The 23,890-nt window shown below is 47.5% G+C and overlaps 1 protein-coding gene across 5 annotated transcripts in view; it reads right to left on the bottom strand.

Moving 5' to 3' along the window:
• The window catches only part of klf8 (Kruppel like factor 8), a 95,843-nt gene that overhangs the window by 5,175 nt on the left and 66,778 nt on the right, over window positions 1–23,890 (bottom strand). For 3 of the 5 annotated variants that reach the window (XM_029758570.1, XM_029758566.1, XM_029758571.1), the window contains 3 exons: window positions 11,287–11,571; window positions 10,665–10,902; window positions 1,397–1,508 (listed from right to left, as the gene is read on the bottom strand). In XM_029758570.1, coding sequence (XP_029614430.1) covers window positions 1,397–1,508; window positions 10,665–10,902; window positions 11,287–11,571 — 635 coding nt within the window. The remainder of the gene's footprint in view (window positions 1–1,396; window positions 1,509–10,664; window positions 10,903–11,286; window positions 11,572–23,890) is intronic. The other 2 variants (XM_029758567.1, XM_029758568.1) reach the window with 2 other exon arrangements.

The raw sequence follows: 23,890 nt of genomic DNA, 5'->3' as shown, positions 1-23,890 counted from the left end.
AACACCCTTTCCTCCTCTCTCTCTCTTCCTTTCTCTTGTTTTCTCTGCCCAGCCATTAGCTCAAACACACTAAACCAGCACAAATAGAGCTAATATAACTCCTTCTTCATCCTATCCTGCCTGTTTAACACACTAACACCCCCCCCCTCTCCTCTCAATGGAGCTAATATAATTCCTTCTTCCTCCTATCCTGCCTGTTTAACACACTAACTCCCCCCTCTCCTCTCCTTTTCTCTCTCCAAACCATTTATAAGGAGGTGTGACGCAAACTGCATTACGTAATCTTGTTTACACCTGGTTCTGGGACAACCCTGCCCAGCAACACACACACAGCTAAGTGAACTCTCCAAGCACACACCCTACATTTCAGTTAGATAGAGTGCAGCAAGCTCTGCCTCACACAAAGTCACGCCTTTGGGGGTGTGGCGGCTGCTGCCCCCTCCTACCAAAAACAATTACACATTTATACATTCTGTCTCCCCTGTTGCTGCCTCACTGCGCACACACACACACACACACACACACACACACACACACACACACACACACACACACACACACACACACTCTCCTCTCCTCCAGTGTTCAGGGGTTACATAAGTGTCCAGAGCAGTGCTGCAGTAATGTAATTAGCACCAGAGAGTGGAGAGGAGAGACGGGCCCAGCTCACCACAGCCAAAACCCCAATGAAGAAGCAAATTCACCCTATATCATTATTCTCGAATAATACACTCAACCTTCCACTCTCTTCCTGTAAAACTCTACTCCTATATCAGGACTGCAAACTACCCTCGTTATGAACCCCACAAAATGTCTGTTGAAATTGTGATAGCAATAAGTGTTTTATCGTATCTTGATAAAACAAACAATACATCAATCAGCCGCAATTATCTGACACTCACCCTGTGGAGGATGAGCCCTACAGAACCACCACCCTGTGGAGGATGAGCCCTACAGAACCACCACCCTGTGTCCTGGAGGATGAGCCCTACAGAACCACCACCCTGTGTCCAGGCCCTGTGTAGTGGAGGATGAGCCCTACAGAACCACCACCCTGTGTCCAGGCCCTGTGTAGTGGAGGATGAGCCCTACAGAACCACCACCCTGTGTCCAGGCCCTGTGTAGTGGAGGATGAGCCTGTGGCTCAGTTGGTAGAGCATGGTGTTTGCAGATGCCAGGGTTGTGGGTTCGATTCCCACGGGGGGCCAGTACAAAAAAAATGCATGAAATTAAATGTATGAAATGTATGCATTCACTACTGTAAGTCGCTCTGGATAAGAGCGTCTGCGCAAATGACTAAAATGTAAATGTAAAATGAGCCCTACAGAACCACCACCCCTACACCACCACCCTATGTCCAGGCCTATACCACCACCTTCCAGTCTATGACACTCACCCTGTGTCAAGTCCAGGTGTACTGAAGGATGCTGAACCTGACTCTGTCCCACTCTCCACATCACTGTCACTCTGGTACTCCACTGGAGACGCCGAGCCAGGCTTGATACGCACTAGAGGAAAAGATGGATATATGGATAGGGGAAGAGAGAGAGAGGGAGAGAGAGGATGTAAGAAAGATGGGGAGAAGGAGCAATGGGACAGAGTGAGATAGAAAGAAATGGACAATGTAGAGGAAGATGGAAAGGTTTACAGAGAGAGAGGGGGGGAGAGAAAGGCAAAAAACATCAGGGGGTTAGCAACGTAAATCCAACCACCATAACACACAGTACTTGGCAACACAAAAGGTAAGCCAGGCCATCCCAGCTGAGTTGATTTGAATTTCTATTTGGTGTGAGAGAATTCCCATTATACTTAGCTGTGGTTGGCTGTCCTGCGGAGGCAGGGGATTGTATTTGTGAACCCCCCTCTTTCCCCTACCCCCATCCCCCCTCTCTTAGTGGGTCAGAATGTGGCGACTGCATTGTTCAAAGTTTCTCTTCCCTGAGGATGCGAGGGGGTGTAGTGATGATGGGGTTGGAATTGGGGCGGGGTAAATAACTGTCCTTTGTGCATGAGGAAACCCCCCCCCCCATTAATACTGCAATCCAACCTCATTCAATGACAAAAACTCTCTCTCTCTCTCAACATTTGTTAACATTGCCAAAGTAAGTAAACTAGATAATAAACAAAAGTGAAATAAACAATGAAAATGTACAGTAAACATTACTCACAAAAGTTCCAAAAGAATAAAGACATTACAAATGTCATATTATGTCTATATACAGTGTTGTAACGATGTGCAAATAATTAAAGTACAAAAGGGAAAATAAATAAACATAAATATGGGTTATATTTACAATGGTGTTTGTTCTTCACTGGTTGACCTTTCCTTGTGGCAACAGGTCACAAATCTTGCTGCAGTGATGGCACACTGTGGTATTTCACCCAATAGATATGGGAGTTTATCAAAATTGGGTTTGTTTTTGAATTCTTTGGGGATCTGTGTAATCTGAGGGAAATATGTGTCTCTAATATGGTCATACATTTGGCAGGAGGTTAGGAAGTGCAGCTCAGTTGCCACCTCATTTTGTGGGCAGTGTGCACATAGCCTGTCTTCTCTTGAGAACCAGGTCTGCCTACTGCGGCCTTTCGCAATAACATGGCTATGCTCACTGAGTCTGTACATAGTCAAAGCTTTTAAGTTTGGATCAGTCACAGTGGTCAGGTATTCTGCCACAGTTTACTCTCAAAGTTAGGGTGGAAGAGGACAGAGTTTTAGTTTCCTTTGAACGGTGTGGTGTCCGCGATGGCTTCGCAGCCTAGCGTGGAGGAGACGCTGTCGTTACGGCATGGATTCAGGTGTGTTCCTGAGAATGGTATTAAGGCTCTGCTTGCGGTAGGCGAACTGGTAGGAGCTGAATTTATACATTCCGCTTCCAGAATGAACAAAGACGTGGAAAGGTTTTTGACCTGTGTGAAGATGTTGTATGCTGGGGCGTCATGTATGGTCAAGGTGGGAGGGGGGCTCAATAGGCCAGTCTGAGTGAGACAGGGCATTAGACAAGGATGCCCTCTATCGGGGCAGTTACAGTTGAAGTTCACATACACTGGTTGGAGTCATTAAAACTCGTTTTTCATCCACTCCACGAATTTCTTGTTAACTTCTTGCGGATTAGTGGGACGCTACCGTCCTATTTTGACAATTTCCGGTGAAATTGCAGAGCGCCAAATTCAAATTAAATTACTATAAATACTAAACTTTCATGAAATCACAAGTGCAATACATCAAAATAAAGTTAACTTGTTGTTAATCCAGCCACCGTGTCAGATTTCAAAAAGGCTTTACGGCGAAAGCAAGCCATGCAATTATCTGAGGACAGCGCCCAGCACACAAATGCATAACAAATAATTTTCAACCAGGGAGTTGCGATACGAAAGTCAGAAATAGCGATATAATATATGCCTTACCTTTGAAGATCTTCTTCTGTTGGCACTCCAAAAGGTCCCAGTTACATTACAAAATGGTCCTTTTGTTCGATAATGTCCTTCTTTATATCCATAAAAACTCAGTTTAGCTGGCGCGCTTCAGTCAATAATCCACTCGGTTTCCCTCCTTCAAAATGCATACAAAATTAATCCCAAACGTTACCAATAAACTTATCCAAACAAGTCAATCAACGTTTATAATCAAACAATAGGTACCCTAATACGCAAATAAACGATAAAATTTAAGATGGAGAATCGTTATTGTTTTTACCGGACAAAAATACCAAAGAACGTGCTCTCATTCACGCGCTTGGAAACACTACAGCCAAAATGGGAGCCACCTAGAAAAACTACAATTTCTGGCTCATTTTTCCAAAAACCAGCCTGAAACTTTCTAAAGACTGTTGACATCTAGTGGAAGCCCTAGGAACTGCAATCGGGCATGATTTCGCCCTATTATAAAAGTGCCAGCCATTGAATTCAGTGGTAGGATGAATTCTTCTTTTTTGGATGGTTTGTCCTCGGGGTTTCGACTGCCATTTCAGTTCTGTTATACTCACAGACATTATTTCAACAGTTTTAGAAACTTCAGAGTGTTTTCTATCCAAATCTACCAATTATATGCATATCCTAGCTTCTGGGCCTGAGTAGCAGGCAGTTTACTTTGGGCACGCTTTTCATCCGGATGTCAAAATACCACCCCCTATCCCAAAGAAGTTAACAAACTATAGTTTTGGCAAGTCAGTTAGAACATCTACTTTGTGCATGACAAGTCATTTTTCCAAAAATTGTTTACAGACAGATTATTTCACTTAATCACAATTCCAGTGGGTCAGAAGTTTACATACACTAAAATGACTGTGCTTTTAAACAGCTTGGAAAATTCCAGAAAATGATGTCATGGCTTTAGAAGCTTCTGATAGGTTAATTGACATCTTGTGAGTCAATTGGAGGTGTACCTGTGGATGATGTATTTCAAGGCCTACCTTCAAACTCAGTGCCTCTTTGCTTGACATCATGGGAAAATCAAAAGAAATCAGCCAAGACCCCAGAAAAAAAATTGTAGACCTCCACAAGTCTGGTTCATCCTTGGGAGCAATTTCCAAACGCCTGAAGGTACCATGTTCATCTGTACAAACAATAGTACGCAAGTATAAACATCATGGGACCACGCAGCAGTCATACCGCTCAGAAAGGAGATGCGTTCTGTCTCCTAGAAATGAACGTACTTTGGTGCGAAAAGTGCAACTCAATCCCAGAACAACAGCAAAGGACCTTGTGAAGATGTTTCAGGAGATATGGTGTGTTGGGGGGGCTGTCTGTACAGCAGGGGAAGATGGGTTGGATATACGGTTGTAGAAGTGGTGAGGTTTTTGTTATTGTGATGTGTGGTGTTGTTTTGCATCGTGGTGTAGAGGGCAAGGTGAGTATGGTACATGTATGCAGTACTGCAGTACAGGAGATATTTTGGTGTTTTAAGGGGGGGATGGGGGTGGTGAGGTTTAAATGAAATTAAAGAAAGACAAAAAGTACAAGTCTCTCTCTCAGCGCACAAGACCTCTGCTGGGCTGTAACTCTCGTACACACTAGGATGTTAGGTTATAACAGTGTCGGTTACTGACTAGGGAAATTCACAAGACCTCTGCTGGGCTGTAACTCTCGTACACACTAGGATGTTAGAAACCGACACTGTTATAACCTAACTAGGGAAATTCACAAGGCATGTGCTACTGAAATTGTATATAGTTAAGGACAATTATTTTATAACAAATGCTCTTTTTTTTAATTTCACCTTTATTTAACCAGGTAGGCAAGTTGAGAACAAGTTCTCATTTACAATTGCGACCTGGCCAAGATAAAGCAAAGCAGTTCGACAACATACAACAACACAGAGTTACACATGGAGTAAAACAAACATACAGTCAATAATACAATACATTTACGTCATTTAGCAGACGCTCTTATCCAGAGCGACTTACAAATTGGTGCATTTACCTTATGATATCCAGTGGAACAACCACTTTACAATAGTACATCTATATCTTTTTTTTTGGGGGGGGGGTAGAAGGATTACTTTATCCTATCCCAGGTATTCCTTAAAGAGGTGGGGTTTCAGGTGTCTACGGAAGGTGGAAAAATAAGTCCATGTACAATGTGAGCAAATGAGGTGAGATAAGGGAGGTAAAGGCAAAAAAGTCCATGGTGGCAAAGTAAATACTGGAAGTAAAAGTAAAACACTGGAATGATAGATTTGGAATGGTAGATTTGTAGTACTCCCATGTTTGATAGTGGTCGTTGTGCGCGGCCCTGAAACATCAGTGCGCTGTTGAATCGGTGCCTTTTCTTAGACCATGTTGCTATGTGAATAATATCAAAGTTAACCAGTATATTGGTGTTGAGAACAATGTGGTAGAGGCAGCAGCAGAGGAGGTGAGAAAACAGCCCTTGACTTATGGTCTAAGAACAGTGAGGAGAGAGGAAACCCCAACTTAATTAGCTATATAATCAACAGCCTAGCTGTTAAATGTGACTGGCTTTATACATCCTGTTTTTGTTGCCAGTTTAAGTGTTTAATAGCCTACTGATTCTGTGAGCACCAATCTGCGTTTGCTATGCTGTAATAAAAGCTTTACACTTTTTTTCATTAGAACAGCCTCTCTGGTATTACTTACAATTCATTTAGTGTTGTTTACACTGTTCCAAACTGTCCCCAAAATAATATTTATAATAATAATAATAATAACCCTCATTTTTCTTGATCTCCTTCTTATTGTTATTATTACTATTATGATCATCATGATAATAATAAGTCATGTCATTATCATTAGTAGGCCATAGCAGCCTTGTATAACCACCATCGAGCTGTAGTCCAAAGAGAGCATCCTGTTTAGTCTTAATAGCGTAACTTACTTAGGCCTATATTTCAATAATGATATAGGCTAGTGTATCAGTCAGTCAGTCATACGTTCATGTCATCACACAGCATAGAGTAACCCATTATTTGAAATGCAATCAAGCATTTTAGTTTTAAAATGAAATAACTTAGCGACCCTTGAATAATTAGTGTAAACAATAAATAAACTTTTCCATTTCGGCAATTGCATTCACGAAAGAATGCAACTGTTGTTAGCCTTTAATAAAGGCTTTAAAAAAAAAAAACACTCTGGTACGCTTGTAATTTATTTCATCCTGAGCAACCAGTGAGAATTCCTCCATATTGAGCTAATTTGTTATGTCCTCTACATCCATGCGTTACGGTGTTCTGAGTTTATTATAACACATTTATTGATGTGATTATGATATGCTATAGGTCAGGCCCTATTGGTAACGTGCATGGGATGCATACATGTGTCACGTAAAGAGAGCAAAGGTTGAGGGAATAGGGAATGTTTTTCCTAAACTTGTGAGGGATTTCGTTAACAAACCTTTTCAGTCAGATATGGCTGTAATTATGTTGCAGCTTCAGCAACACGGACAGCGTGATAAACACTGTAGATGTTCTGTGGTGGTCGCTGCAGCAGGGAGGAGAGAGAGACAACGGGTGCTAGACACACAGTCACTCGCTGTCATTGTTTGTCTTTTTTTCAAAGCCCAGCAAGTCTGAGCCCGGCACAATCAAATCAATAGCAATTGGACTCCCTCTAGTCATTTGTGTCAACATTATTTTATCAAACAGCATCAGACAACCTCAGTGCATATAGTTGATTTGATTAAAACACATAGGATGCGTCTATATATGGAAAAATACAAGTATTATTTTTTTGGGGAAAGAACAGATGACTGTGGTCTCAGGCTACGTCCCAAAAGGCACCTCCTTATAGTGCACTACTTTTGACCAGAGCCCTATAGGCCCTGGTCAAAAGTAGTGCACTACATAGGAAATATGATGCCATTAGGGATGCACTTCCTGACTCCTCTCAGGAAGAGATATACTGTGCTATACTGAGAGCTTTCCTGATAAATTGTATCACAACCGGCCGTGATTGGGAGTCCCATAGGGCGGCGCACAATTGGCCCAGTGTCGTCAGTGTTTTTCCGGTGTAGGCCATCATTGTAAATAAGAATTTGTTCTTAACTGACTTTCCTAGTTAAATAAAAATAAATTAAAAAACAATATATAAAAAAATAGTATATATTTCAGTCTGTATATGCAATGCATGTTAACATGTGTGTTTTTGTGTGTGTTTATATACACACACACACAAATGCATTCAGAAAGTATTCAGACCCCTTGAATTTTTACAAATTTTGTTACATTCTTGCCTTATTCTAAAATGGATTCAATTGTTTTTTCCCTTCGTCAATCTACAAACAATACATCATAATGAGAAAGCAAAAACAGTATATATATATATTTTTTTCAAATTAATTACTAATAAAAACTGAAATATCACATTTACATAAGTATTCAATACTTTGTTGAAGCCCATTTGGCAGCAATTACAGCCTTGAGTCTTCTCGTAGCTCTACGGACAAATCCTTTGACCTCATGGCTTGGTTTTTGCTCTGACATGCACTGTCAACTGTGGGACCTTATATAGACAGGTGTGTGCCTTTCCAAATCATGTCCAATCAATTGAATTTACCACAGGTGGACTCCAATCAAGTTGTAGAAAAATCAAGGATAATCAATGGAAACAGGATGCACCTGAGCTGAATTTCAAGACTCATAGCAAAGGGGCTGAATACTTGTGTAAATAAAGGTATTCAGTTTTAAATTTTAAATACATTTTGAAAAAAATTCTAAAAACCTGTTTTCGCTTTCTCATTATGGGGTATTGTTTTTAGATTGATAAGATAAAAAAAATCCATTTTAGAAAAAGGCTGTAATGTAAAAAAATCTTTACGAATGCAGTGTTTATATACAGCGCAAGTCCAAAGCTTGGACACACCTACTCATTCAAGGGTTTTCTACATTGTAGAATAATAGTGAAAACATCAAAACTATGAAATAACACATATGGAATCATGTAGTAACCAAAAAAGTGTTAAACAAATCAAAATATATTTTATATTTAGCCACCCTTTGCCTTGATGACAGCTTTGTACACTCTTGGCATTCTCTCAACCAGCTTCACCTGGAATGCTTTTCCAACAGTCTTGAAGGAGTTCCCACATATGCTGAGCACTTGTTGGCTGCTTGTCCTTCACTCTGCGGTTGAACTCATCCCAAACCATCTCAATTGGGTTGAGGTCAGGTGATTGTAGAGGCCAGGTCATCTGACGCAGCACTCAATCCCACTCCTTTTTGGTTAAATAAAGTACACAGAGTTGTATGAGATCTTCAGTTTCTTGGCAATTTCTCGCATGGAATAGCCTTCATTTCTCAGAACAAGAATATACTGATGAGTTTCAGAAGAAAGGTCTTTGTTTCTGGCCATTTTGAGCCTGTAATCAAACCAACAAATGCTGATGCTCCAGATACTCAACTAGTCTAAAGAAGGCCAGTTTTATTGCTCCTTTAATCAGGACAACAGTTTTCAGCTGTGCTAACATAATTGCAAAAGGGTTTTCTAATGATCAATTAGCCTTTTAAAATGATAAACTTGGATTAGCTAACACAACGTGCCATTGGAACACAGGAGTGATGGTTGCTGATAATGGGCCTCTGTACGCCTATGTAGATATTCCATTAAAAATCAGTCGTTTCCAGCTACAATAGTCATTTACAACATTAACAATGTCTACACTGTAAAACAAGGACATTTCTAAGTGACCCCAAACTTCTGAACGGTAGTGTATCTCTTAACACCATCCATATTGGATTTCTATTTGCCATATATTTTTAGTGTTTGTGTGTGCGTACGTGCGTGTGTGCAGGGACAGGCGTCCTTATGAAGACAGTAAGGGACGGGTCACGAGAAACTGTGAGATATTATAACTGAAAGAGAGGAAAAGAGAATGAGAAAGTGCATGACAGTGAGATACAACAGGTGCATGTGTCTGTGAGTGAGATGTATGTCAGAGTGAGATGTTTGAAGAGAGTTAACATTGAAGAGACCCAAGAGAGATGTATCGCTTGCGAGAAAACCGTTCAAGAGGTCAAGTGACACCCGATTGTGCGATAAAGTGACAAAGATGAGGAACGGCGTGTAAGTGAGAGAAATCACCTACTTCTTCCTGCTAGAGAAGAGGCGGATGGATGTGACCAGAGAGAACACTATTATCATTTCTCGATTAAAGGGATAGTTCACCCAAATCACAAAAGGACAAATAGATTTCCTTACTCTGTAAGCAGTTTATGGAGGAAGTAGGACAGCAATCCATGCTTTTGTTTTGTTTACCTAACCACTGTTCCAAATGCAACATTTTTACGTTGTTGGCACAAATCCAATGCAAGTTAATGGTACCTATATTAGCATTTCCACGCTTCATTTCCAAATCATCCTTTAGTGTCTCAAAATGGATTGTGTCACTCAATGAAGTTACTTATAGATGAGTCAAAATGGATTGTGTCACTCGATGAAGTTACTTATAGTCGAGTCAAAATGGATTGTGTCACTCGATGAAGTTACTTATAGACGAGTCAAAATGGATTGTGTCACTCGATGAAGTTACTTATAGACGAGTCAAAATGGATTGTGTCACTCAATGAAGTTACTTATAGATGAGTCAAAATGGATTGTGTCACTCGATGAAGTTACTTATAGACGAGTCAAAATGGATTGTGTCACTCAATGAAGTTACTCATAGATGAATCAAAATGGATTGAGTCACTCGATGAAGTTACTTATTGATGAGTCAAAATGGATTGTGTCACTCGATGAAGTTACTTATAGATGAGTCAAAATGGATTGTGTCACTCGATGAAGTTACTTATAGATGACTCAAAATGGATTGTGTCACTCAATGAAGTTACTCATAGATGAATCAAAATGGATTGAGTCACTCGATGAAGTTACTTATTGATGAGTCAAAATGGATTGTGTCACTCGATGAAGTTACTTATAGATGAGTCAAAATGGATTGTGTCACTCGATGAAGTTACTTATAGATGAGTCAAAATGGAGCGCAGAAATGCTAATAGGTTATTTGGGTGAATTATCCGTTTAACTTTGACGCTTTTATTTCAATCTTTATTTTAGAAGGTTGTACTTATGACGTTCGTATTGTGATTGTTTCAGCCTCATTACTTCAATGCTCTGGACAAGAGCGTATGCTAACCGACTAAAATCTATAACATAAACCTCAAAGCTCCATCTCAACAAAACATAGCACCATCCTCCCTGCCTCGGACTCACCGGATCCCTCTGAGCGCCCATCGCTCCCGATGAGCGGGACTGTGATGGCAGCGGTGGCCACCCCGTCCGTGGGAATGGTTGTGTAGACTACGGGCAGAGACTGGACCACCACGGGGATGGTCTGCAGCTGGCCCATCTTACTGGGCATGTTGACCGACGGGATGGTGTGGATGACATGCAGGATCTGCTGACCGCCTGCCCCCTGGGTGGACGCTAGGATGGACCCGGGGGAGAGCATCTGGAGGAGGGAGGGATGGATGGGTGGAGAAGAGGAGAGGAGGGGATAGTGTGGGTATACATGTAGAGGAGCAAGACCATCTGAAATGGAACTGTATTCACAGTACACTACTTTTAGCCAGAAAGGAGAATAGGGTGCCATTTTGGACACAGACATTGTGTCAAGCATGGGAGTACTGTATTAGATTGTTAAACTGAAAGACAAAGTCTTTCAATAAAAACATTGTAAACTAACAGTTAAGACATAGGAACCTGACTTCCACATTTTTGGCAGGCCCTAATATGTGTGAGTGATTTCACTTTTCAGTCAACAGACACAACTACCCATCATTCCAAAAGAGGAGCTAGCTAACGAGCCGACTGGCTTAATAACTGGCGTGGTTACCATGGTGTCTAGAAAGGTTACCGTAGGGATGGGGGTTGCCGACAGCGTGGGCATCGCCACGGAACTCGGGACGGGGTTGGCTGTAGGCGTAGAGACGGGCAGGGAGGAGCGTGGCTTGCCGAGTGACAGGTCGACAGGTTCCGTCTGGTCCTCCGGGGGGAGGGAGGAGTCTTTTGTGGTTGTGTCTGTGGCGGTACAGAGGGGAGGGGGAGACACAGGCTGGGTCTTCTCTGTCTTGATCTTCAGGTCTGTAGGCTGGGGACACTCCTCACCTACTTCAGCCTGCTAGAGAGCGTGAGAGGGAGGGGGAGGAGAAGATGGAGGAAGAGAGAAGAAGAGAGAGGGAAAGGGAGATAAATAGGGAGGAAGACCGTGGAGAGCGGAAGAGAGAGATGATCAGTCAGCACATTATTTTTCCACACACACACACACACACACACACACACACACACACACACACACACACACACACACACACACACACGCACGCACACACACGCACACACACACACACACACACACACCTGACCCTGCTCTCCCCTCAGCGAAGTTCAGCTGTATTCTCTGGCTGCACAAACAGAGCAAAGCAGGTTAGGGGAACAATGGTTGCTGTGTGGGGCCCTGGGAGCTGAGAGGGAGCTGGGAGGTGGAGAACAGAGCAGCAGACCTAGAGCTGGCACACTGCCATGAGAGAACAGCCCTGCCCAGCCCTGGCCCAGCCCTGCACTGAGGCGCCGGGCGTGTTTGAGTGTTAAGGCTAAAGCAATCGACTGTAGACAAAAGTCAAGGAGTGAAGTCGGGGGAGGTGCATCAGCCGAAAGTAAGACACTAATGTGGTTTTCCAATAGCAAGGCTCAGATCAACACACTCACAAACTGAAACCATTATACTATATTATGTGTGTAAATTCATAGTACAATCACTTAGTGAGAGAGACTCAAATATCACATTTATTTGTATACACTGAGTGTACAAAACATGAAGGACGCCTGCTCTTTCCATGAGACTGACCAGGTGAATCCAGGTGAAAGCTATGATCCCTTATTGATGTCACCTGTTAAATCCACTTCAATCATTGTAGATGAAGGGGAGGAGACAGGTTAAAGAAGGATTTTTAAGCCTTGAGACAATTGAGACATGGATTGTGTGTGTGTGCTATTCAGAGGGTGAATGGGCAAGACAACATATTTAAGTGCCTTTGAACAGGGTATGGTAGTAGGTACCAGGAGCATCGGCTTGTGTCAAGACCTCCAACACTGCTGGGTTTTTCATGCTCAACAGTTTCCTGTGTCTATCAAGAATGGTCCACCACCCAAAGGACATCCAGCCAACTTGACAACTGTGGGAAGCACTGGAGTCAGCATGGGCCAGCATCCCTGTGGAATAATTTTGAACCTTTGTAGAGTCCATGGCCCGACGAATTGAGGCTGTTCTGAGAGCAACATGGGGAGTGCAACTCAATAGTAGGAAGGTGTCCTTAATGTCCACTGTATACATAAATTGCTGCAAATTGCAAAGTTCCTGTTTCAGTCATGTCTTTGGTCACGTTTGCATGGGTCAAACAAAAACACCCTGATGATTGGTTGACAATAGAGACACAATGTAGGCGATGGTTGCAGAATGAAGTTAGTGAACAGCAATTGCAGTCGACTGCAGTCAAAACTTCATGACCTTTTGAACACATTATTTGTGTAAAGTTCAAACAATTGGACAACTTTTTGCCCTAGAATGCAACACACTTTGAAAGGCGGTGACCACCTACTTGAAAAAAGGGATCTGCTCGAACGTGCCCACTGACTGCACCCTGTCTGCTGATCAGTAGTAAGCAAGTACAGAGCATGTAGCAGCACTATGCTAGCTCACAAAGCACGGTGTACAGTAGGACATACATTCAGCATAAAATCGCCTGGCCATACACTGACTGCACCCTGCTACAGCAGTACACAGCAGCACTATCTAGCATGGAGCAGCACACAACAGCCCAATCTAGCATGGAGCAGTACACAACAGCCCTATCTAGCATGGAGCAGCACACAACAGCCCTATCTAGCATGGAGCAGCACACAACAGCCCTATCTAGCATGGAGCAGCACACAACACAGCACTATCTAGCATGGAGCAGTACACAACAGCCCTATCTAGCATGGAGCAGCACACAACAGCCCTATCTAGCATGGAGCAGCACACAACACAGCAATATCTAGCAGCAAGCAGTACACAGCAGCCCTATCTAGCATGGAGCAGCACACAACACAGCACTATCTAGCATGGAGCAGCACACAACACAGCCCTATCTAGCATGGAGCAGTACACAGCAGCCCTATCTAGCATGGAGCAGCACACAACACAGCAATATCTAGCAGGAAGCCGTACACAGCAGCCCTATCTAGCATGGAGAAGCACACAACACAGCACTATCTAGCATGGAGCAGCACACAACACAGCCCTATCTAGCATGGAGCAGTACACAACAGCACTATCTAGCATGGAGCAGTAGACAACAGCACTACCTAGCATGGAGCAGTACACAACAGCCCTATCTAGCATGGAGCAGTACACAACACAGCCCTATCTAGCATGGAGCAGCAAACAACACAGCACTATCTAGCATGGAGCAGTACACAACACAGCCCTATCTAGCATGGAGCAGCACACAACACAGCTCTATCTAGCATGGAGCAGCAAACAACACAGCTCTATCTAGCATGGAGCAGCAAACAACACAGCACTATCTAGCATGGAGCAGCACACAGCAGCCCTATCTAGTATGGAGCAGCAAACAACACAGCCCTATCTAGCATGGAGCAGCACACAACACAGCCCTATCTAGCATGGAGCAGCACACAACACAGCTCTATCTAGCATGGAGCAGCACACAACACAGCACTATCTAGCATGAAGAAGCACACAACACAACCCTATCTAGCATGGAGCAGCACAAAACACAGCACTATCTAGCATGGAGCAGTACACAACAGCACTATCTAGCATGGAGCAGCAAACAACACAGCACAATCTAGCATGAAGAAGCACACAACACAACCCTATCTAGCATGGAGCAGCACACAACAGAGCACTATCTAGCATAGAGCAGCACACAACAGCCCTATCTAGCATGGAGCAGCACACAACAGCCCTATCTAGCATGGAGCAGCACACAACAGCCCTATCTAGTATTGAGCAGCACACAGCAGCCCTATCTAGCATGGAGCAGCACGCAACAGCCCTATCTAGCATGGAGCAGCACGCAACAGCCCTATCTAGCATGGAGAAGCACGCAACAGCCCTATCTAGCATGGAGAAGCACACAGCAGCCCTATCTAGCATGGAGCAGTACACAACAGCCCTATCTAGCATGGAGAATCACACAGCAGCCCTATCTAGCATGGAGCAGTACACAACACAGCACTATCTAGCATGGAGCAGTAAATAGCAGCCCTATATAGCATGGAGCAGTACACAACACAATCTAGCATGGAGCAGCACACAACACAGCACTATCTAGCATGGAGCAGAACACAGCAGCCTATATAGCATGGAGCAGTACACAACACAGCACTATCTAGCATGGAGCAGCACACAGCAGCCCTATCTAGCATGGAGAGGCACACAAAAGCCCTAGCTAGCATGGAGCAGTACACAACAGCCCTAGCTAGCATGGAGCAGTACACAACAGCCCTATCTAGCATGGAGAAGCACACAACACAGCCCTATCTAGCATGGAGAAGCACACAACACAGCCCTATCTAGCATGGAGCAGCACACAGCAGCCCTATCTAGCATGGAGCAGCACACAACACAGCCCTATCTAGCATGGAGCAGTACACAACAGCCCTATCTAGCATGGAGCAGCAAACAACATAGCCCTATCTAGCATGGAGCAGCAAACAACACAGCACTATCTAGCATGGAGCAGTACACAACACAGCCCTATCTAGCATGGAGCAGCACACAACACAGCCCTATCTAGCATGGAGCAGTACACAGCAGCCCTATCTAGCATGGAGCAGCACACAACACAGCAATATCTAGCAGGAAGCAGTACACAGCAGCCCTATCTAGCATGGAGCAGCACACAACACAGCACTATCTAGCATGGAGCAGCACACAACACAGCCCTATCTAGCATGGAGCAGTACACAACAACACTATCTAGCATGGAGCAGCAGACAACAGCACTACCTAGCATGGAGCAGCACACAACAGCCCTATCTAGCATGGAGAAGTACACAACAGCACTATCTAGGATGGAGCAGCACACAACACAGCACTATATAGCATGGAGAAGCACACAACACAGCCCTATCTAGCATGGAGCAGCACACAACAGCCCTATCTAGCATGGAGCAGTAAACAACAGCACTATCTAGGATGGAGCAGCACACAACACAGCACTATCTAGCATGGAGCAGTACACAACACAGCCCTATCTAGCATGGAGCAGTACACAACACAGCCCTATCCAGCATGGAGCAGCACACAACATCACTATCTAGGATGGAGCAGCACACAACACAGCACTATCTAGCATGGAACAGTACACAACACAGCCCTATCCAGGATGGAGCAGCACACAACACAGCCCTATCTAGCATGGAGCAGCACACAACAGCCCTATCCAGGATGGCGCAGCACACAACACAGCCCTATCTAGCATGGAGCAGCACACAACACAGCACTATCTAGCATGGAGCAGCACACAACACAGCCCTATCTAGCATGGAGAAGGACACAACAGCCCTATCTAGCATGGAGCAGTACACAACAGCACTATCTAGCATGGAGCAGCACACAACAGCCCTATCTAGCATGGAGCAGCACACAACAGCCCTATCTAGTATTGAGCAGCACACAACAGCCATATCTAGTATTGAGCAGCACACAACAGCCCTATCTTGCAAGGAGCAGCACACAACAGCTCTATCTAGCATGGAGCAGCACGCAACAGCCCTATCTAGCATGGAGCAGCACGCAGCAGCCCTATCTAGCATGGAGAAGCACACAGCAGCCCTATCTAGCATGGAGAAGCACACAGCAGCCCTATCTAGCATGGAGCAGTACACAGCAGCCCTATATAGCATGGAGCAGTACACAACACAGCACTATCTAGCATGGAGCAGTACACAACACAGCACTATCTAGCATGGAGCAGCACACAGCAGCCCTATCTAGCATGGAGCAGCACACAACAGCCCAAGCTAGCATGGAGCAGTACACAACAGCCCTAGCTAGCATGGAGCAGTACACAACAGCCCTATCTAGCATGGAGAAGCACACAACACAGCCCTATCTAGCATGGAGAAGCACACAACACAGCCCTATCTAGCATGGAGCAGTACACAACAGCCCTATCTGGCATGGAGTAGTACACAACACAGCCCTATCTAGCATGGAGAAGCACACAACACAGCCCGATCTAGCATGGAGCAGTAAACAACAGCACTATCTAGGATGGAGCAGCACACAACACAGCACTATCTAGCATGGAACAGTACACAACACAGCCCTATCCAGGATGGAGCAGCACACAACACAGCCCTATCTAGCATGGAGCAGCACACAACACAGCACTATCTAGCATGGAGCAGCACACAACACAGCCCTATCTAGCATGGAGAAGGACACAACAGCCCTATCTAGCATGGAGCAGTACACAACAGCACTATCTAGCATGGAGCAGCAAACAACACAGCACTATCTAGCATGGAGCAGCACACAACAGAGCACTATCTAGCATAGAGCAGCACACAACAGCCCTATCTAGCATGGAGCAGCACACACCAGCCCTATCTAGCATGGAGCAGCACACAACAGCCCTATCTAGTATTGAGCAGCACACAACAGCCGTATCTAGTATTGAGCAGCACACAACAGCCCTATCTACCAAGGAGCAGCACACAACAGCTCTATCTAGCATGGAGCAGCACACAACAGCCCTATCCAGGATGGCGCAGCACACAACACAGCCCTATCTAGCATGGAGCAGCACACAACACAGCACTATCTAGCATGGAGCAGCACACAACACAGCCCTATCTAGCATGGAGAAGGACACAACAGCCCTATCTAGCATGGAGCAGTACACAACAGCACTATCTAGCATGGAGCAGCACACAACAGCCCTATCTAGCATGGAGCAGCACACAACAGCCCTATCTAGTATTGAGCAGCACACAACAGCCATATCTAGTATTGAGCAGCACACAACAGCCCTATCTAGCAAGGAGCAGCACACAACAGCTCTATCTAGCATGGAGCAGCACGCAACAGCCCTATCTAGCATGGAGCAGCACGCAGCAGCCCTATCTAGCATGGAGAAGCACACAGCAGCCCTATCTAGCATGGAGAAGCACACAGCAGCCCTATCTAGCATGGAGCAGTACACAGCAGCCCTATATAGCATGGAGCAGTACACAACACAGCACTATCTAGCATGGAGCAGTACACAACACAGCACTATCTAGCATGGAGCAGCACACAGCAGCCCTATCTAGCATGGAGCAGCACACAACAGCCCAAGCTAGCATGGAGCAGTACACAACAGCCCTAGCTAGCATGGAGCAGTACACAACAGCCCTATCTAGCATGGAGAAGCACACAACACAGCCCTATCTAGCATGGAGAAGCACACAACACAGCCCTATCTAGCATGGAGCAGTACACAACAGCCCTATCTGGCATGGAGTAGTACACAACACAGCCCTATCTAGCATGGAGAAGCACACAACACAGCCCGATCTAGCATGGAGCAGTAAACAACAGCACTATCTAGGATGGAGCAGCACACAACACAGCACTATCTAGCATGGAACAGTACACAACACAGCCCTATCCAGGATGGAGCAGCACACAACACAGCCCTATCTAGCATGGAGCAGCACACAACACAGCACTATCTAGCATGGAGCAGCACACAACACAGCCCTATCTAGCATGGAGAAGGACACAACAGCCCTATCTAGCATGGAGCAGTACACAACAGCACTATCTAGCATGGAGCAGCAAACAACACAGCACTATCTAGCATGGAGCAGCACACAACAGAGCACTATCTAGCATAGAGCAGCACACAACAGCCCTATCTAGCATGGAGCAGCACACACCAGCCCTATCTAGCATGGAGCAGCACACAACAGCCCTATCTAGTATTGAGCAGCACACAACAGCCGTATCTAGTATTGAGCAGCACACAACAGCCCTATCTACCAAGGAGCAGCACACAACAGCTCTATCTAGCATGGAGCAGCACGCAACAGCCCTATCTAGCATGGAGCAGCACGCAGCAGCCCTATCTAGCATGGAGAAGCACACAGCAGCCCTATCTAGCATGGAGAAGCACACAGCAGCCCTATCTAGCATGGAGCAGTACACAGCAGCCCTATATAGCATGGAGCAGTACACAACACAGCACTATCTAGCATGGAGCAGTACACAACACAGCACTATCTAGCATGGAGCAGCACACAGCAGCCCTATCTAGCATGGAGCAGCACACAACAGCCCTAGCTAGCATGGAGCAGTACACAACAGCCCTAGCTAGCATGGAGAAGCACACAACACAGCCCTATCTAGCATGGAGAAGCACACAACACAGCCCTATCTAGCACGGAGCAGCACACAAAACAGCCCGATCTAGCACGGAGCAGCACACAACACAGCACTATCTAGCACGGAGCAGCACACAACAGCCCTATCTAGCATGGAGCAGCACACAACAGCCCTATCTAGCATGGAGCAGCACAGAAAAACACAGCATAGCATGGAGCAGCACAGAAAAACACAGCATAGCATGGAGCAGCACAGAAAAACACAGCATAGTATGGAGCAGCACAGAAAAACACAGCATGGCATGGAGCAGCACAGAAAAACACAGCATGGCATGGAGCAGCACAGGAAAACACAGCATAGGGAAAGAGAGAAAGAACCCAACAGTAGAGAGAAGCAGCACAGCCTTAACCTGGCCAACCCAGAAGCCATACACTGAACCTAGATATTCTAAGGAGGCGAACAGAACAGACAAACTGCATAGCCTAGTCTAGCCCAGGCACTGCTTAACACAGAGCATTGAGCAGCACAGCACACCCCTGCCCAGCCTAACCTTGGTCAAGCCCAACTCAAACACTGAGGCATTGAGGCAGTGCACCGAGATACAATATGGAGATGCCCGGACAAATCTGAGCACTACCTAGTGCCCACTATCCAGGCAGTACCTACCCAACCCAGGAGGCAGAGGGACACACACACACACACACACACACACACACACACACACACACACACACACACACACACACACACACACAAGCTGCAAACTTGTCAAGGAGAAACAGCTATAAGAATGATGTGCTATTCTAAACCCTCTACCAAAACTAGCCTAGCCTACATCACAACAACGACAGTTACAGAGTGGACACAGTTACAGGTAGACCCATAAAAGAGAGGGAATTCAGTCAGTGTTCATAACAACAAATAGGCTAGGCTACATGTTATTGGTCAAAAAAAGAGTGAGACAGAAGGAGAGTGGGTGGGGGTGGTGGAGAGAGAGAGACAGAAGGAGAGTGGGTGGGGGTGGTAGAGAGAGAGAGAGACAGAAGGAGAGTGGGTGGGGGTGGTAGAGAGAGAGAGAGACAGAAGGAGAGTGGGTGGGGGTGGTGGAGAGAGAGAGAGAGGAGAGTGGGTGGGGGTGGTGGAGAGAGAGAGAGAAAGAAGGAAAGTGGGTGGGGGTGGTAGAGAGAGAGAGAGACAGAAGGAGAGTGGGTGGGGGTGGTGGAGAGAGAGAGAGAGGAGAGTGGGTGGGGGTGGTGGAGAGAGAGAAAGAGAGAGAGACAGAAGGAGAGTGGGTGGGGGTGGTGGAGAGAGAGAGAGAGACAGAAGGAGAGTGGGTGGGGGTGGTGGAGAGAGAGAAAGAGAGAGAGACAGAAGGAGAGTGGGTGGGGGTGGTGGAGAGAGAGAGAGAGACAGAAGGAGAGTGGGTGGGGGTGGTGGAGAGAGAGAGAGACAGAAGGAGAGTGGGTGGGGTGGTGGAGAGAGAGAGAGAGAGGAGAGTGGGTGGGGTGGTGGAGAGAGAGAGAGACAGAAGGAGAGTGGGTGGGGTGGTGGAGAGAGAGAGAGAGAGGAGAGTGGGTGGGGGTGGTGGAGAGAGAGAAAGAGAGAGAGACAGAAGGAGAGTGGGTGGGGGTGGTGGAGAGAGAGAGAGAGACAGAAGGAGAGTGGGTGGGGGTGGTGGAGAGAGAGAGAGACAGAAGGAGAGTGGGTGGGGTGGTGGAGAGAGAGAGAGAGAGGAGAGTGGGTGGGGGTGGTGGAGAGAGAGAGAGACAGAAGGAGAGTGGGTGGGGGTGGTGGAGAGAGAGAGAGAGAAAGAAGGAGAGTGGGTGGGGGTGGTGGAGAGAGAGAGAGAGAGACAGAAGGAGAGTGGGTGGGGGGGTGGTGGAGAGAGAGAGAGAGAGACAGAAGGGAGAGTGGGTGGGGGTGGTGGGAGAGAGAGAGACAGAAGGAGAGTGGGGTGGGGGTGGTGGAGAGAGAGACAGAAGGAGAGTGGGTGGGGGTGGTGGAGAGAGAGAGATACAGAAGGAGAGTGGTGGGGGTGGTGGAGAGAGAGAGAGAGAAAGAGACAGAAGGAGTGTGGGTGGGGGTGGTGGAGAGAGAGAGAGAGAGAGGAGGAGAGTGGGTGGGGGTGGTGGAGAGAGAGAGAGAGACAGAAGGAGAGTGGGGGGGGGTGGTGGAGAGAGAGAGAGAGAGGAGGGAGAGTGGGTGGGGGGTGGTGGAGAGAGAGAGAGAGAGAGACAGAAGGAGAGTGGGGTGGGGGTGGTGGAGAGAGAGAGAGAGAGACAGAAGGAGTGTGGGTGGGGGTGGTGGAGAGAGAGAGAGAGACAGAAGGAGTGTGGGGTGGGGGTGGTGGAGAGAGAGAGAGAGAGAGACAGAAGGAGTGTGGGGGGGGGGGGGGGGGAGAGAGAGAGAGAGAGAGAGAGGAAGGAGAGTGGGTGGGGGTGGTGGAGAGAGAGAGAGACAGAAGGAGAGTGGGTGGGGGTGGTGGAGAGAGAGAGAGCCATCAGAGTGGGGTGGGGGAGAGTAGAGAGAGGACAGAAGGAGGAGTGGTTGGGGGTGGTGGAGGAGAGAGAGGAGTAGGAGGAGAGTGGGGTGGGGGTGGTGGATAGAGAGAGGAGAGAGAGAACAGAAGGAGAGTGGGTGGGGGTGGTTGGATGAAGAGAGAGACAGAAGGAGAAGTGGGTGGGGGTGGGGGGAGAGAGGAGAGAGAGAGAGAGGAAGGAAGAGTGGGTTGGGGAGTGGGTGGGTGGGAGAGAGGAGGAGAGAAGAGAGAGAGAGAGAGATGAGAGAGGAGAGAGAGAGAGAGAGAGAAGAGAGAGAGAGAGGAGAAGTGGGTGGGGGGTGGTGGGAGGAAGAGGAGAGAAAGAAGGAAAGTGGGGGCTTGGTATGGGGGTGGGAGAGAGAGAGGAGAGACAGAAGGAGAGTGGGTGGGGGTTGGTGGAGAGAGAGAGAGAGAGAGGAGGAGAGGTGGGTGGGGGTGGTGTAGAGAAGAGTGAGAGAGATGAGGAGGGAGAAGTGGGGGGGGGGTGGTGGAGAGGAGAGAGAGAGAGGAGGAGGAGTGGGTGGGGGTGGTAGAGAGAGAGAGAGACAGAAGGAGAGTGGGTGGGGGTGGTGGAGAGAGAGAGAGAGAGGAGAGTGGGTGGGGGTGGTGGAGAGAGAGAGAGAGACAGAAGGAGAGTGGGTGGGGGTGGTGGAAAGAGAGAGAGACAGAAGGAGAGTGGGTGGGGGTGGTGAGAGAGAGAGAGAGAGAGACAGAAGGAGAGTGGGTGGGGGTGGTGGAGAGAGAGAGAGAGAGAGAGACAGAAGGAGAGTGGGTGGGGGTGGTGGAGAGAGAGAGAGAGAGGAGGAGGAGGGGGGGGGTGGGGAGAGAGAGAGAGAGACAGAAGGAGAGTGGGGGGGGTGGTGGAGAAGAGAGAGAGAGCGAGACAGAAGGAGAGGCGTGGGTGGGGGGTGGTGGAGAGATGAGAGAGACAGAAGGAGTGTGGTGGGGTGGGGTGGTGGAGAGAGAGAGAGAGACAGAAGGAGAGTGGGTGGGGGTGGTGGAGAGAGAGAGAGAGAGAGGAGGAGAGTGGGTGGGGGGTGGTGGAGAGAGAGAGAGAGACAGAAGGAGAGTGGGTGGGGGTGGTAGAGAGAGAGAGAGACAGAAGGAGAGTGGGTGGGGGGTGGTGGAGAGAGAGAGAGAGAGGAGAGTGGGTGGGGGGGTGGTGGAGAGAGAGAGAGAGACAGAAGGAGAGTGGGTGGGGGTGGGTGGTGGAAAGAGAGAGAGACAGAAGGAGAGTGGGTGGGGGTGGTGGAGAGAGAGAGAGAGAGAGAGAGACAGAAGGAGAGTGGGTGGGGGTGGTGGAGGGAGAGAGAGAGAGAGAGAGAGACAGAAGGAGAGTGGGTGGGGGTGTGGTAGGAGAGGAGAGAGAGAGAGGAGAGTAGGTGGGGGTGGTGGAGAGAGAGAGAGAGAGACAGAAGGAGAGTGGGTGGGGGTGGTGGAGAGAGAGAGAGAGACAGAAGGAGAGTGGGTGGGGGTGGTGGAGAGAGAGAGACAGAAGGAGTGTGGGTGGGGGTGGTGGAGAGAGAGAGAGAGACAGAAGGAGAGTGGGTGGGGGTGGTGGAGAGAGAGAGAGAGAGACAGAAGGAGAGTGGGTGGGGGTGGTGGAGAGAGAGAGAGACAGAAGGAGAGTGGGTGGGGGTGGTGGAGAGAGAGAGAGACAGAAGGAGAGTGGGTGGGGGTGGTGGAGAGAGAGAGAGAGAGAGAGAGACAGAAGGAGAGTGGGTGGGGGTGGTGGAGAGAGAGAGACAGAAGGAGAGTGGGTGGGGGTGGTGGAGAGAGAGAGACAGAAGGAGAGTGGGTGGGGGTGGTGGAGAGAGAGACAGAAGGAGAGTGGGTGGGGGTGGTGGAGAGAGAGAGACAGAAGGAGAGTGGGTGGGGGTGGTGGAGAGAGAGACAGAAGGAGAGTGGGTGGGGGTGGTGGAGAGAGAGAGACAGAAGGAGAGTGGGTGGGGGTGGTGGAGAGAGAGAGACAGAAGGAGAGTGGGTGGGGGTGGTGGCGAGAGAGAGATACAGAAGGAGAGTGGGGTGGGGGAGAGAGAGACAGAAGGAGAGTGGGTGGGAAAGGCCTCCAGGTTGCCATGGAAACTTGGAGGTATCAGCTGACTCCTTTTTCCCCTCATTATATCTTCACGCCCACCCACTTCCTTCCTCCCTCGCCCCCTTTCCTTCCCTCCATCCCTCTCTCTGGTTCCACACCCTTTCACCTCGCCCTCTCATGTTAGTCTGTTTGTCCTCCACACCTTCCCTCCATCTCTCTACCTCTTTTCTCCCTTTCTCTCTGAGGCAGGGTGCCGCCGCCCTGAGGCAGGGTGCCCTGAGGTGCCCTGAGGCAGGGTGCCGCCGCCCTGAGGCAGGGTGCCCTGAGGCAGGGTGCCCTGAGGCAGGAGGGTGCCCTGAGGCAGGAGGGTGCCCTGAGGCAGGGTGTGAGAACAGAGACATGAACAATAAAGTAAAGGCAGAGAGGAAGGACAACAACTGGGAGTGATATTAGCTGTGGAGCACGCAGGAAGTCCTGCC

This window comes from Salmo trutta, chromosome 7 (assembly GCF_901001165.1).
Source record: "Salmo trutta chromosome 7, fSalTru1.1, whole genome shotgun sequence".
NCBI lineage: Eukaryota > Metazoa > Chordata > Actinopteri > Salmoniformes > Salmonidae > Salmo > Salmo trutta.
Note: the sequence above shows the minus strand (reverse complement) of the source record. Positions and strands in the feature narration are given on the sequence as shown.